General features: G+C 34.0%; 1 protein-coding gene across 1 annotated transcript in view; it reads right to left on the minus strand.

The window, feature by feature from the left end:
• Window positions 1-17,511, minus strand: part of UNC13C (unc-13 homolog C (C. elegans)) — a 410,279-nt gene that overhangs the window by 118,199 nt on the left and 274,569 nt on the right. Inside the window, exon 18 of the mRNA XM_004687775.2 lies at window positions 15,011-15,096. Within this exon, the coding sequence (XP_004687832.1) occupies window positions 15,011-15,096 (86 nt within the window). The remainder of the gene's footprint in view (window positions 1-15,010; window positions 15,097-17,511) is intronic.

The following is a 17,511-nucleotide window of genomic DNA, read 5'->3' on the forward strand; positions in this document are numbered from 1 at the left end:
GGTGGCTCAGTGGGTTAAAGCACTGCTTTATGAAGCTCTCGGAAGCCACTGCAGCATAAGTTCGACCCCCACCAAGGAGCTGACCCACATGGCATGGCAGATCTCTCCTGACCTGCCCGCTACTACTCTCAGAAGTGTACTTTGTCAATTTGCCTGTTCTCCTGGAATCTGTCTGTGGTGAATCCTCTTACCTACCACACCTCTGGTCTGTACACCAGTTCTGTGCATAAATAAATGTTAAAAAAAATCACTTAGATAGAGAATACTTTATCATCTTATAAAATGAAAAGTCCATGTTAGCAAGGGTATGGAGAAAAAGGAACACTTATAAACGGTTTTTAGGAATATAAATGGGTATGGAAATGACTTAAAACCTAAAACAAACAAACAAAAAACCCAAATACCATGTTTTCCCATAATACCTCTGTTGTATCTATTTGACACACATGAAAACTAATTTGAAAAGACATATGTATCCCTCTGTTCACAGCAGCATTATTCACAATAACCAGTACATGGAGCAAGCTAAAAGCCCATAGATTGATGACTGGATAGTTTGTATATATGTTCAATGGAACACTATTCATCTATTGAAAAATATAAAATCTTGTTTTTTGGAACAACTTTATGGAACTTGAGGTGATTATGCTATGTGAAATAAGTCATAAAATAAAAAGGCAGTTACCATATGGTTTCTCTAATCTGTAAATTATTAGTAAAGAAACTAATAAAACACAACAATGACTCAGACTGAGAAAAGTATGGTGGTTGTTAGAAGGGAATAGGAAGGAGGCTGGGAGGAGTGGGTAAGAAGGCACTTAATAAATGATTGGGAGAAGAACTATGGTGTAGCTGATACAATAAAGTATATCAAGAATGTGAGGCTATAATCCTGAAACTTACATAGCACTGATAAATAGTATAAGTAAACTTATATAGTACTTGGTAAATCAGTACTATTTTATTAAGACAAAAAATCATAAATGATCATCTTACATCTTAAGAATATTTTATATTAAGACTTTAAACATAATATTATGTAATGACTATTCAATATTTCCTGATATTAGCTATGTAAACCATATGGTTGGAATTTTTTAGATTACTCCAATTTTAAATATGTTACTCCACTTTATACAGATACATTTTCTTACTAGTCAAACTATATATCCTGTTATTTTCTTTGGAAGAAACAGTGAGCACAGCTATAAGAAATTCTGAATTCCAAAAAAGCAAATGTTACTTAACTAAAGTAATTTACATAATATAAAGCCCACAGTCGTCAAAAGTACTTCCTCAGTTGAAGTCACCACATATTACATAACTGCAGAATATATTTTAAGTATAACTTTTTTTACAGATTCTTAGAAGAATGTAAATAGAAGAAAATCACTTCATCAAACTTTAAAATAAATAAAACCAGATGGACTTGCGATTTAATATATTGAGCTGCACCGACAAGATGTGACATTGCATATTATACACTCTATGAGGCATTCTAAGTATTTAGACGTTATAAAAGAGCATAAAGGCTGTGAAGATCCTTATTAAACAGATAAAAATTAGTGGTTACTCAGATAGGAAAAAAAATTGTGATTCAGAGAAATCAAATTGGCAAAGATGGTTCTCTACTGCAGTAACACAGCATTAAGCAAGATCTATGTTAAAAAAATTACTGTTAAAAATTTTAATCACGGGCCCTCCCTGGTGGCGCAGCGGGTTAAAGCACTGCACTGAGAAGCTAAAGCCACTTCCACATGAGTTCGATTCCCGCCTGCCCCAGAGGAGACCACATGGTGTGGCAGACCTCTCCTGACCCGCCCGCTGCTCCCCTCAGCAGTGTACTTCGTAGATCTGCCTGTTCTGCTCCCCACTCTGTCTCTGGTGAATCCTCTCACCCTCCGCATCTCTGGCCTGTACCCCAGTTCTATATGAATAAATAAATAAATCTTAAAAAAAATTTAGTCACTATTAAAAATTTGCTTATATCATAAAGTTGAATGGAATCAACTTTGTATTATTACTTAAGTAAATAGTTTAACAAAATCAAGCATTCACCAAAATAAATACCCAAATCCAGTAATCTGTTAGTAATAATTATGCTGAATGTTCCTCCATGAACAGTGAGTTATCTAATTTGTTTGCAAGGACAATGGAAAGTGAAAAGTAATGATGTTACAACATTGGGCATTAGCTCCCATTCAAGTGTCCTCTAAAGAGAACTTGTAACACAGATCACAATATCTGAAACTCCCCATGGGAGACTTGGATCACTAAGTAGGCAAAATATTTCCAAACCCATGCACCAACTATTCTCTTGGTTACATCAACTATTGAGTATAGCTGCCAAATTCTATAATCTGTCAGTGGAATAAATGCATAAAAGATATCTATTACCCAGAAGGCTTAATTCTGCTCTTGATATTCCCAAGATACCAATCCCACAGGTCACCTCCTCCATATAAGGAAAAGATGTGACTTCAAGTTCCATGCAAACAGATGCATTCAGTTAATGCAGATTCAAACAAGATAATTCTTTAAAAGCATGGGAAATATGATTTGACAAGTATTTAACCTCTGTGCACCTCAATTTCTATTAATGATGTTTAAAACTGACTTGTCTCATAGGATGTCTGCTAGCTTAACAGGTCAATGAATATGAACGAGTAGCACATTATTACAAAATGTCTAAACTAATGTATGAAAGTTAGAATTCAGTATGAAAGGAGACTGTAAAGACTGATAGTGATATAATTTAGGATTTCTTTGTTTTTTTTTCTCAAAGATGGTCTAAAATTTTTATTAAGCAGTAACCAAATTTATATTATAAGTAAAAACCATAATCATATCACAATTTGAGGAGCAAAACAGTAAATCAAAACTTAGGAAAGAATAGACAGTTTCTTTTTCCTTCTCAACAAAAAGGTGAATGAAGCATGTTCTAAAAAATAAAGTGGCAGTCAATTTGTTCTTATGTTCAACTTTCAAACTGCCATATTTTTAGTAATAAAGTATTTTAGTGGCAAGCATATATTTCAGTATATCATTTGCCTCTGAAATTACCATTAGAATTGTTTTTTACTCTCTAACTCAGTTCTTTTGTAATTTAATCATATCTATATTATTCTCCATTGATCTTCTACTATTTCTAAGTGACTTAACATATTCCTCCTTAAACAAATAGAAATTAAAAGAATAGCAAAACGGGAACATTACATTGCTGTCAAAATTTCAGTGTCAATTTCTCAGGGAGATAAAAAAACAATTAGTAGGCAAAAGATTTTGAAATCAATGAACTTGTGTAGAATTCAGCTAAGGTAAAAATAATGAAAATTAAGTGCATATATATTCATGAATAATATCAATACATATTTATACTGAAAATTATCTACCTATATTGTGCTCTATGTAAGGGAATTTGGAAAAGAGAAATGGGAATGCTACTAGTTAATTAATATAATAGGCCTAAATATGAACATATGTGTCCATATTTACTTACATGAAAACATGGTTCATGAGACATGACTGTTACAGTTTGAGGAAAGTAGTAGATGGTATGTTAAAGCTAAAATTGTTAGTTATTTTAAAAGACAAAGAGATAGAACTATGGCTTTGTTTTAACCTGTTGTCCTCAGAGGCTTTTCTGTTCCTCTTTGCATAATAAAAACCAGTAAGATCTATGTAACACACCCACTTAGAAATCACCTTTCAAAATTGTGTTATTGAGATGTAATATCCATATGACAAAATTCACCTTATTTAATGTATACAATTCAACTGTGTTGGTGGAACAGGGCATGGGTGGAAGCTAGTGGGTGGAAGTTTCCTTTTGACATTGATGAGAATGTTCTCTATTTAGATTGTAATAATTCATAAATATACCAAACCCCCCTACTCATCTCATTTCATGTGTACAAAAGCCTTTGAGAGCCTAAATTCTAGGGAGAGATAGCATTTATATTAAAAAAACTAAGAAATTATACAAGACGTACAACACTTGAGACCAAAGACAAGGAAGAAAGCATGTGAAGGAAAAACTGTCAGAGACAGAAGAACTCACTAGGACTGATGAACCATGAAACCCAGAAGAGGTGGGGCAAGGAGAAACAAAGTAGTAAAAGCACATTTGGAATACATCAAAATCTTGGTTAGCATTCAGGGTCCAAACTACCACTGCCCGGGAAAAGGCAGTTATACTTTTTCTTTTTTCACATTGAAAAAAAAAATATTTCTTTACATCATTCTTTATTTTGCACATTTTCCCATCTTAGTTGTCATCCCCATGGGCATCCCATCACCAATTCACCCGTGTGCCAGCACCACAGTCCAGTGTACTCTTCCCACTTATGCCTACTTCAGATCTGGCATAGGTCCTTGACAGTACCTTGAACTAGGGAATGTAACATTTATTTGTTAAGTACCTACCATTTCTGGGCACTCTGTGTGCAGAGTACCCATGCTGATGTTGGCATTACAGTGGCAGACAAAACAAAGGCACTGCCTTCATGGAGCTTATGTTCCATCAGGTAAACGAGCAATAAACATTTTGGCATGCCTTAGGGTAATAAATTGGAGTTTCTATTTTCTTATTTTGTAAGATTAAGTTCACAAGTTCCACAATTAAAATCAAGCAATTTAGATAATGTTAATCTATTTCTAAACCATTTTATCTCCTTTAATATATACCAGTGGGAACAAGGCAGCAATTAGTCTCTAAGGCCATGCTATTTAAATATTTCTATTTCCTGTTTTTTTTTTCTAAATTAATTTTAGCAATTGCTTCAATTTGTTAGTTCTGTAAACTATTTTTCCAAAACTATGAATAAGGAAAAAAGCTTTAAGTAATGCATTTTATTACTTCCTCTTTATTTTTTTTTTATTATTCCCCTATTTTTTCCCCAGATGAAATATATCTAAAAAGATAAATGTCAGGGAAGCAAGAGGAAAAAATGAAGAGAGAAATATGTTTTCACATAAGTGAAAATTACTGTATTATGATACTGACATATGTAAACTGATGGAGGTTAAGAATAGAGAAACTGGGGCCCTTCCTGATGGAGCAACAGGTTAGGCAGCAGCACTACAAACAAGCCGCAGCCACCCAGGCCCTGGAGGTGATGGGAATGGCATGGCAGACCTCTTGACCTGCCCGCTGCTCCCCTTAGAGGTGTACTTCATGGATCAGCCTGTTCTGCCCCCCAGTCTGTCTCTGGTGAATCCTCTCACAATCCCTGCACCTCTGGCCTGTACCCCAGTTCTGTATGCACAAATAATCTTAAAAAAAAAAAGAAAGAATAGAGAAACTGAAAAGGAGTCACCGTAAAACCAGAAACCTGACTCACACATTGCCAAGAGCAGGAGGTACTGGTAGAGGGATTAACATAGCCATTAACCAGCTATAGGAACTAAGATCCTTAGATTCAGGAGTCAATGCCTAGATTACAAAGCATAAGATCCAAGCAGGTATCAGACTGCTGTAGGGACTGTCCAGAGTGCAGAGCCAAAGGTAAAGATAAGGAGAATGAGCCCATTGTAGAATCACCTGTCCCTTTCAAATTCTGCGTAGCATCCAACATCAGCAACAAACCAAGGGCTCACAGGGAGTGAGACCCTCCCAAAGAGAAGTCTGTATCAGTACAATCTCTGCACTGGCACTGGCCAGCAGTCCTTTGGCCACTTGTGACTATGCAGGTGCTCGTTTTCACTAACTCTCTCCTGCCTTTCTGTGACCTGTGCCATGCAGGGGTTTCTTGCCACTGGCCTCCCTCAGCAGAGGCCACTTCTTCAAGGCTACCACCATGCAGTCCTCTCTCAGCAAAGTTGTCCTGTTCGTGACAGCTCTTCCTGTCCACTTGTGTCTGTGGAAGTGTCTTTTACTCTTCTGTCCTGTTCCCTAGTAAACCTGCTCTTTAAATATAACTAAGGTCTCTGTCTCGAGGAGAAAATGACCGTGTGCCCCTGAGAGGGGAGTTCTGGTGAAACCTTTCCCAGAGTGAAAGTAGGACCCTGAACTCCAAATCCACTAACTCCAAAAAATAAACAACATCACAAACCTATTTCTTTGTTTTCACTAAATGTCAACAGTGTTCCTGGTAACTCTTACCACATTTTTCTCCTGGCAATTATGAGTTACTACAGGTGTTCAGATTCAGATGTCATTCAAATACCTTTTCCATGAGATGCAAAAAAGTTGTCCAGGAGTATTTTTAATTAGCTTTAAGAACAAATACTATGCTTAAAAATAAAGAGCTATATAACAAGAATACTCAAATTTGTGTCAAATTTGCAAATATTTTCAGGGAAATTATATGATCTGGTAGTATTTGAATTAATATGGAAATATTTGCATGTTCTTTTTGGGGATTACAGTTCACTGTAGAAGATTATTGTTTGACTACCTAATGTGTTTGAGAAGTAAGGATTCAATTGTAAATGGAATTATAAAGATTCTGACTTCATGAAGCTTATTTTTAAGAGCAATGTTTTTCAGCAACTGGCCCTAACTCAGTGGTGAGCTGTACAATCAATGTAGATGATCATAAGTAGAAAATATAGAGAGAAAATATACAAATTGAAAATAATAAGAAATATGCAGTATTTATCATTTCTGTCCTTGTCAAGAATCCAGGTTTCATGAAACTTTTCTTGGGGGTTTAATGTTTAACTATATCATGTGAAAATGTAGCTTTTATTTTCGATTATGAAATGAACACTTAGATATGCAGTCATAAAGGAAAGAAGACAAAATAAGTAAACAAGCAGATGAAATAACTAGGCTAAGCAAAATTATTCCACTAGAGTTAAGTGTTTTAGGGGGCCAAAAGATCCTCTGTGAGTGTAATGAGGGATGTTATAGTCAGGATGAGTTATGCAAAAAGATGTCATGTGAACTGAGATCTGTAGGGTAGAAAACAGCCCATCCTGCAGAGAAGAGCTTCACACATGAGCATGAACTTCACACATGAACAAGGCAAAAGTGACCATCCTGGAATGAAAACAAATTTGGCCCAGCTAAGTGACAGGCCTGAGTGCAGCACAGCTAGAGGTAAGTGACAGCAAAGTGAATGAGATGAAGGAATGAATACAGCCCAGATAACAGTGTGTGATAAACCTGTTAAAAAGAAATGGACTTTGTTTATTGAATGGGAAAAAATATGGAAGGCTTTATATACCAGAGAACGTCTTGTTCTAGTTTAAATTTGTGCAGCTCAGTCTGGATATTATGAGCACAGTTGGTCATGGGAACATGAGTGTAAATGTGTAAATTACTAGGGGGACAGTGTAGCTCTACTAGCAAGGGTTCTATGGATGGTTAGGAGTAGTTAGAGGAGGTGGAGATGGAGAAAAGAATATTTTATGTTTTAGAGATAGAATGGGTACCATTTACTTGTGCATTTGTGTGTGTGTGTGATATGTTTGGGGATGGAAGTAGACTAAGAGAAATAAGGGATCAATAATAATAACTAAACATGATACAAACAGTGGCATCTTCTGTGAAAGTGGGGGATAAAAATAGGATTTAGGTGGGGAGATTTTAATCCCAGAAGTGGATTTTTAACATATAAATATGAAAAAAGTTATATGCAGCAAAGCAAGTCAGAATGGTAAAGTAAATATTGGTAAACAGAAAATATAACAAATGCAAAACATTTTAAAACTACTGTACATCAACACATACTGAGGGCTTAGAGGTTAATGGGGAAAGTGGAAGGATGGGGCAAGGTGACAACTTGGTGGTGGGGTACCTGGAACAAAATAAGGCTGCCTCTGTAACTCTTGGTGCTTCTGACAAAATAAAAAATTCACTTTCATGGCAAACAGACACAGAGAACAGGTGAACTAACACCAAGGGAGCAAGAGAAACTAGAAGCATCAAAGAAACTTAACGTTTTAGTGCCTGACAGTACACTTATTTTTTTTTTCAAGATTAATTTTAACTTTAATATCCCTCATGTGAAATTTTTACATTGGCTACTTAACAATTTAAAAGATTTGCTTGATGCTCTGTTTCTTAGATTTAATAAACTGATGAACTTTTGGAAAATCATTTCTACTTATTTACTTGTCATTTCACTGAAGATTAACAGTGATAGGCATAAAAACAATTGTATTTCTTAACAAACAAGTGGTTTACATAACAAGTGGATTTTTCAATACTGCTAGAGTAACCACAGTCATGCTACTATTTGAGGTAAGCATAAGCCTGCTTTTGTTGTCTGATTCCTTTTCAAATTTTAGATTTGGGAACCCAGCGATTTGGTTAACGAGTTATTCATATACATATACTCTGCTACATTCATTATATCAAAGGAACATAATATATTACTCAGGTCACATATTTTAATTATCTTTTCCTGAAACAGATTATATGGCAATTTAGTAGATGGTGAAAGGTTAAGATGAATAATAGCATTACAAGCACTCGAATGCTTATTTTTCTTTCCTGTTATTTAGAAGCCAAATATTTTAGTTAGCACATTTCCAGATTAATTACACAGAGGTTCCCCTATCTACTCCAGAGATACAAAGCATGTAGTTTCAACTTAATTACAGGGATGGGGGGTGGGGTAGAAGAGGTGAAGGGGAACTGCTACTGAGGAGGAAACTGTGAAAAGCATTTACTGAAGGGTGAAGGAGATGCCCTGCTTCCCAGCTTAGGGCATTTGAATGAACACTGATGCTTTCCTTCAGTCAAGATAAAGGACACAGGAACCACCCCCCACCCCAACACACACCACCAATGTCTGAAAAGCAAACAAACAAATTCACATGTTTAGAAGGAAACTGCAAAAGGTAAGAGGTTTAATTTTTACTTTCCATTTTGTTTTCTTTTATGTGTATGCCCACAGGCCAATTCCAGGTAATGTAAGCAGGATTTATTTGCTACTCTCATACCTCCCAAATTTCATGACATTTTCATTTTGTTTTTTGATTTTAGATCTTTGGTAGGGATAATCAGAATGTCCCAAACGTCTCAGTGTTTTCAGTCTGCTGGAAGGTCCTAAGTGTACAGGTGTCTGAAAGGATGATAAAGGTGGGGAAGGGCAGAGAGGCAGTAGGAAGGAAAACAAAACAAGGTAGAACCAAAAAATATTTGTCTACCTTGGCCTTGCTCTAGTGTGTAGCATTTACTCTCATGGATCACCATTTATCCATTAAGTGTCATGGGGTTCTTAATGGAATGTTTTTATACTTTAGATTATATAGCTTGACAACTGACTTTTATTAACCAGCATGTAAAATCTGTTTGATGGCTGAAATTTGACGCTATCTCATAAAGTAGGGTTTCACCATATGCTCTGTATGCTGTGCCTGCCTACATAAAATAGACAGTTATATATTAGAAAGTCTATGGCTAGGATTGAATCCCAAAGGCTTATCCAGTGAAAGGCACCTTGACGAACTGAAGTTTTATGAGACTGTATCCAAATAGCAATTTGGACAATTAAACTGATGAAAAATATACTTTAATATAGAATATACCAGAGGACAGATAGAAAGCTTTAATAGTGTGCAACTGTTAGCTCTAAGCTAGATGAAAATCATTCTGAATTATATAGTTAACATCTACACACACATTCATAAACACACCAATTTTAGCATACGTTGGATTTTCATTGAATGTTTAGTTATCAAGCAACTACATATACTAGATTAATGTAGTTCTGCTCCCAAAGAGAGCTCACAATGTTATGTAATTGAGAATGTTAATAATAAAATCATCATTGTACTTAAAACTCTTTAGTCTGTAATATATTTAATATATAAATACTTACATATATATATTCTATATGGTTAATGCAATAATACCGACTCCAGCATTTTAATTTTCATTATAATTAGCATATTTATGAATTATGTAAATGCCTCCAAAAATCACTGTACATCCAGAAAAATGGAAGCAGCTACTGTGCTGATATTACCTAAATTAGTATTTCTCAAACTTTAGCATGCATCAGAATCACTTAGATGTACTGTAAAATAATAGATTATGGGCCTTCAATTTGAATCAGTAGGTTTGGGAGGGAACCCAAGGGATGTTGATGTTGCTGTTTGGGACCCACACTTTGAGCCCCATTAGCTTAGTAAATCAGAGAAACTTAAATACCAGCAAATACATTTTGCTCTCATTTTACTTTGAGAGAATGGGAAGAAATAAGAACATAGGATGTCTCAATTAATAACCTCAAATAAATTGATAAATTAATACAGAAATGATTATTCATTTATAGGTTGGCTCATGTGACCTGAAAGTATAAGTTTAAATGGATAGAACTGTTTTTATTTTCCTTTTTTATTCTGTAGTAATGAGAATTGTGAGATAGTACCACTGAGTTTTGTTTTCATTTTTGATGTATTAATCTAGACACGGAATCTTGCATAAAGATAAGTTAATACAATTAGTGAGACCATGTAAGGGAGGTAGGGAAAGTATTCCTCTGTGCCCCCATATCTGTCTCTCTCTCTTTGTCCTTAAAATAACTTCATAAAATAGGTAGTGTTGTCCCTAGTTTGCAAATGTAGAAACAGATTTAGTGAGTTCAATAAATTTTCCAAAAATCACAGCCAATAAGTAAATGCAAAGTAGCAAAGCCTGAACTCAATCTAGGTCTAAATGATTGCAACATCTGTATTTCAAGGGTAAAGACTATGTAAATCTTTAGAAATTCTTTTTTTCCTTCTTTTTATGTACTTATTTTTAACTGAAGTATTGTTGGGGCATCTCCATTAGGTATTACCACCATCATCAACCCGCGACCCAGAAGATGTGGTACAGAAAAATGTTTTAGAAACAAAAATCTGCAAAATACTTCACTATAAAACTCTCCATACTTGAGCATTTTTCTTTCTATAACCCCCTTTTCACAGAAAGTCCATCTTTTTAAAAAAATATGTAAAAAATATATTGTTCTCAACAATTTATCACCACAAAAAATTACTATCAAATTTATAATTTGACTAATGTTAAATGTTTAAAAAATCTATTGGCTTGTATAAGCTGAACAAATTGGGAAACTGTTTCATTTTAAAATTCAGTTATTGCTTTTCTTATACCTAGTCAGTTAATGAAGTAAAGCAAAAGCCTTATCAAAAAGCTACAAGTTAAAACAACTATAAATCAGAGATACTCTGTAGGGAAGGAAGAAGCATCAAAACATGCCAGGAAGAGCACAAGGGACTGTGGTAATGGTGTACTGGTGAACTGGAGGTAGAAATTCTATGGGGACTATAACTGAGAAAAGAAAGCAAACATTGAATAAAAAAAAACAAAAAAGAAAAAGGATATAAAATATATACAAATAAACAAACAAAACCCCCCAATCTACAAGTATATAAATTCTAATGGGGTGATCTCTGTTGACCAGCTTCATCAGAGGTTGCTCATAAATTGATTGCCTTAATCACAAGATGAAATATTTAACCCACATTATATAATAACATTAAAATTTTGTAGGTCAACAACCTGAAGCACTACTCTATAATTAAAAGCACTACTCCATAATTAATTTTACAACATTCTATAGGCAAATAGGAGAATATGAGCATTACTATAAATGTGCAAAAGAGCCAACCAGAGAACTGTTTTTAAGTATATGCTATTTACTCTGAGATAATCTTCATTTTTCTCTAATAGTTATTTATGCCACATTGTACCTCTCTTGAAACCACTTATTAAATTGAAGTCATGAAAGGGTAGGAGTTGGATAGTGAAGAAATTAACAAGTTTTTATAATCTCTCTTCTAGGCATTTAAACCTTAAAAGACCCCTAATGGAGATTATATAAAATGTTAACAGATCTTTCCTCCCATAATAAGAATGTGTCCCCCACCATTAAGAGTGTTTTAGAATTTGCAAGATAGTTTAAGTTAAATGTGATCCTAGCAATAATGTGGGAAATACTGTCTCCTTTTTATAGAGAAAACTAAATATAAGAGAGGTTAATCATTAACTGCCCAAGGTCATACAGCTTGTTAGTAGTAAAGGTTTCTGAAATTCTGTTTCCCAGATTCAGATTTCTTGCTGTTTTATGACTTCTAACACTATCAACATTTAGTTTGTATGTGGCAAGTATTCTAGTCTTGTCTCTAAGACCTTTATATAGAGAAGTCTCATTTGCAATTTGATTCAAGTAAATATATATACTATGTTTCTATTAAGTTTCAATGTTTACAGAGATGACAAATATAATCAGTGTACCCCAAACCATTCTCATCTGGTAGAAGAAGATACATAAACATAAATTGCAAGTCAAGTTATTTTCTTATTATACATTCATTGTGCCTTCCTGAAGATGTGTGTGAAAAATATAAGCCTAACAACTATTGAATTGCACACTTTTAAGTAAAATAATTGTATGGTAGGTGAATTATATCAAAATAAAACTGCTGAAAATAATTAACAAAAATTTTCTTTTTTAAAAAGAGATAAAAATCAAAGAATCACTCTTTTTAAAAGATATTTGTTTAGAAAAAGTCAGGGGTAATCACAAAGTTATTAATTATTTTGATAGTGTAGCTTCTTTATGATAAAAATCTCAGCATTTTTTAGGGACACAGTTTTGCACAAAATTACTAACCTATAGTTTTTATCAAAATTAGAGGTGTTTTATTCATAGTATTTTTAATTTTAGGGTTGCTTCAAACATTAATTTTTTGAGATTTACATTTTTTAACATAAATACACTTGGTTATCTAAAATCACTACTTATTATTCTTTAAGTTTTATTTTATTTATGCATACAAGAACTGGGTGGTAGGCTAGAGGTATGGGGGGCAGTGAGAGGATTTATCAAGATGGAGTACAGAGCAGAACAGGCAGTTATGTTCCCACACAGTGCTGAGGGGAGCAGTGAGTGAGACAGGAGAGGTCTGCTGTGCCATGTGGGTCAGCTTCCAGTCTGGGAACTGAACTAGATCAAACCTGTGCTGCAGTAGTAGAGATAGCCTGATAGTGCTGAGACCTAACCCCTATGCCACCAGAGAGACCCACATTACTACTTACTTCTAAACGTATTTTTTAAATACCACTTATTTTTAAAAAGCATAAATAGAAGCTCTGCCCAACAAAATGTGTCTGGCAAGCAGTGATGCCTTGGAATGGTTCCAAACTATCAAGTTCCTCTGAAGTGAACCTCCCTGCCCATTGTCCAGTGCTTTGATACAAAGTGAACCCTTTTAGTTTACAGGTGAAGTCAATGAAACTCAAAGATGTTGACCTCTTGGAATATTCCCAAGGTCATACAGCAATGGAAGAACTTAAGTGGAAGTTTCCTCCATCGCCCACTTCACTTGAAAAAATGTTGCATGACCTTTCTTCAACAAATAATAAGTAACTTCACTTTTCAGACATCTTTCTTAGGATTATAAATATATTGGTAGAAATAAAAGACAAAATCCACGTAGTGGTAAGAAAGATAGAAAGTAACTGAATGAAAAATCATACATGCACAAATATAAAAGGTCAGTTTCCATACAGAGGATTGAAGTGAGGTTAGCATTGGGGGGTGGGGATTTAGATTTTGAGGAGGTGACATTAAGCTGAACTCTATTGAATAGTGGCCACAAAAGATATTTAGGTAGTACACCATTTGGTGAAAAAGCCCAAAGGCAAGAATGACCGTGATGGCACACGGGTGACTTGGTAATGGGAAGCCTGCGGGGATTACAATTGAGATGGAAAAAAAAAATGTACAAAATGAAGTAAAAAAAACTGTTATAAAAAAAAACAAGTATTTTAAACTATTGCATACCTTTTTTTCAAGGAAAACCTGCTATGTTCCCCAGCAGATAGCTTATATTTTAGCAATGCTAATAATCCACAGCACAGTGAGCACAAATTTTGAACCAGTCTTACTCTACCAATCTAGTTTCCATATTACAGCCAAAGTGTTTTTCTTAAGTTGCAAATCTGAAAATATACGTCCTTAATGAAATCCCTTCATAGTCCTTTCTCTTAGCAGAGTCACATTCCTTACCATGCCCAACACCACTGAATGGCAGTCACTACCAATTTCTCCTGCTTTCTTCTGGCAAGCTCTTGCTTATTGCACCTGCTAAGGCCTCTATTCTCAAATGCACCTATGCTCCCTCTAAATGCTAATGCTTTCTCCTCTACCAGGAAAAGACAAATGTTTCTGGTTTATCTCTTTCCAGCATTATATTTTATTTATACTTCAGGTCTTTGTAAAAGTAACACTTCCTCCAAGCAAGATCTTCCAAGAAAGACTTGTCCACCTGTCCCAAGTCTGATTTAAGTGCTCCTGCTCCAGTTATTCCATCGTCATTGGCCCTTACCACCACTATATTATAATTGGTTGCATACTTATAGCTGTCCTTAATAACCTTGTTGAGGCAGGAACCATACTTTGTTTATTCTCTACTCTGAGTGCAAAGCTGAGCATTTAGCAACAATGGACTCAATATATATTTTGTTCAATAGTGCAGAGAAAAATTTCTACTAGACTATAATAGAAAGGACAGACACCTCAGGCTGGTTTAGGTGCTATCTGTAACTCTAAATATATTTTAATGCTCAAAGACATTTATAGTTTTGAAATTGAGGCTGTATTTCCTTTGTTTTACATTACATCATATAGACCTATTGAGGATAGGGTTTCTGGTAAAGAGCTGTACCATTGCCTTTGTGTAAGTTCTAACCTGTCTAACCATGAATGTCATGTGCAAGACAAAGCAGGTAAATCCCTAGGTTAATGCTACTCATCCACATCATCTGCTTTGGTAAATGATCTGTTATAAAGTATTCCTGCATCTGAGCATTATTCTACAAGTAAAATGTCCAACATGATCCTGTAAGTTAGGCAATTTGATTAGAAATAGATAAGCATGTTTGAGACAGAGATCTTTATATTCTTACAATGTGAAAAAAGACTTAGAATTTAACAGATCATAACAGTCTGAATGCATTACTTCCTTATATTTAAAACCCAAAACACAAAATCATAATTAACCTAAAACATCTATTGCATAAAGTATAGATATTTAAAATTACCTTCCAGGGCATATTTCATATCCTGAGCAAAAAGGGTCCACATAATTTCAGCACTAATTTTTCCCATATTCAGTTCTTGAGGAAACCTAAAACCAAAGACATATTATAGCATAAAAAGTCTAAAACTAAACATCTCGTTTGACATATGTAACACAGCCAATATTATGCAGTTCATAAACACTTGGATTTATGAGATTTCTCTATAAACATTGATGGGAAAGTTATACCATAGGTGTAAGCAATTCTTGGGTGGTGGGAAAAAAGACTACATTATATTGTACCAAAAAAGGGTGCTTAAGGCTCCCAATGAATATGGAAGGATGTGTTTGAGTCTGAATAACTGCTTCAATTTTACCAAACACTCCATTTTCATATGTCTCAATCGTGAGGTTAGATCATATTAATCACAGAACAGATACCATATAAGAACCAAAATCAAAGCTCACATTCTTCTATGAGCCATTTTCCATGAAGCAATTTTGAGTGCTTCCATTTTCTATTTGCTTAAAATGAATTGTTTGAAGAAAGTTTCCTTACTCCTATGATAAAATGGCCCTGTTCTGGAGTTCAGTACTCTAGAACTCCCAGGTGTTTTTGATCAGAGCAGTATAGGTAAAGTAAGATTCTTAATGTTGCTGAATATATACTGTTTTTATTTGTTTTCAATTTCACCATAAGACTCCTAGTAACAAGCTAGGCTAGAAAGACCTAGTTTTTTCACCTTATGCTAGTATTTAAGATAGATTTCTTGTAGAAATTTGGTTTTATAAAATTCATGCAAATATATGTATACATACATTTATAGAAAAACTAATATACACTAAGGAAAAAAATAACTCACTTTGATTTTTTATTATTGTATCCAAATTAAAAAAAGGGAATAGGAAGTGTTACCTATGTAACATCAAGTGAAAAAAGGCCAAAAAACAGTTCTAAGCTCAACTTTCCATTAAAAGTAGTGTTTCATCATATACCCCTTGCCAATTGCTGTTAATTTGTCTAAAAGTGGCAATTGACATTTTAAAACTTTAGTATAAAATATATATATATATATATATATATATATATATATATATATATATAAGAATGACTCAAAATTCTACATGCTTACTGCTTTCATTTAATACATTATTGAAAACTAATTTTAAGTAAACATTTATTATTCCCCACATCTTGTCTTTTTGAACTTCATTCTGGATATTTTCTTCTATACTAACTTCATGCTTCATGTTACTAATTCTCTCTTCATTTGTAGCCAATGTTCTGTCAAATCCATATGCTATTAATTTTACTTGTTATAGTTTTCAGTTACAGAATTTTCACATAATTCAGTAATTTTGAGTTCACTACAGACTTTAATTTTTTAAATGTATCAGTTTTGATACAAATGTCTCTATATTCTATTAATCTTTATAATGACTTTTTGTTTAAAGAAAAAGCAGCTTCATGGAAAAAAAAAAGAAGAAGAAGAAGAATTAAGTCTCTATATTCTTCCAGAAAGGATTCTTTTTTCTGGCAGGCCTATTTAGGGTTGGTAGAGATGATCTTAATACAATTTGGGACTAAGCTTAGTAGGTCAATATTTTATTCATGCTTGCTAGCATATAATCATTTTCAGTACCAGTGGTATGCTTTGTGTATTGGAATCCACTACTTTGTAACCCATGATTTCCAATTATCCCTTTGGTCCTGTGTTCAATGTTCTCAGCTTTTTTTTTTTTTTTTTTTTTGCTGCTGTTTTATATAGCTTCTCAGGCTCATAACCTTTACTTTCAAATCAGTCAATACATTTAGGGATGAGGACTATAAAATAGCTGACATACTTAAGCATATCAAAGGATAGAAGAAAATTCACATAGATAAAAATCTATGATCCATTCTAACAACTATTTGACAAGAAATAAAAGGAATTCCATACAGTACAGAATGTATACACTTGAAAAAACTCTTCAGTTTCAATGTTTTAATTATTTTATAAATAAATTAGTGAAATAAGAGGTAATACAATACAAATGACTAACACATTTAGTAATTAATAACATTCATTAATACAGTCATTAACTGAAGGCTTAACATGTTTTGTACTGTTCTAAGGGAAGATCATATATTGCTACATAAAACAGATATGGTCCCTGCCCCTCTGAAGTTTATAACTTAGAATAGAATAGAATATTTTTCTATTATTGCAGTATAAATATATTTATGTTAATGTAATTTAAATATAATATAAATGTATTGAATTTTATGAATACACAGGTGTATATATATTTGGATAAGTTTATAAAGAAAAATATAGGGTGAAATATTAGAGATGTCTATGAAAAACAGTGGCTTTGGTATATCAAGGGATTTTGGAAACACTATGAGTTTTCAGGGGTTATGATGGCTTCTCATTTTCAATGCAGAAGCACTCCTGTAACATCTACAGAAATGCAAAGCAGCAACTTGAACAATTTTTGCAAATGGAGATTGAGAACTTGTGGTAGCAGGTGTCAATACTG

The sequence above is a fragment of the Condylura cristata genome, unplaced genomic scaffold (assembly GCF_000260355.1).
Source record: "Condylura cristata isolate star-nosed mole 26May11 unplaced genomic scaffold, ConCri1.0 scaffold00023, whole genome shotgun sequence".
In the NCBI taxonomy this organism is placed as follows: Eukaryota; Metazoa; Chordata; class Mammalia; order Eulipotyphla; family Talpidae; genus Condylura; species Condylura cristata.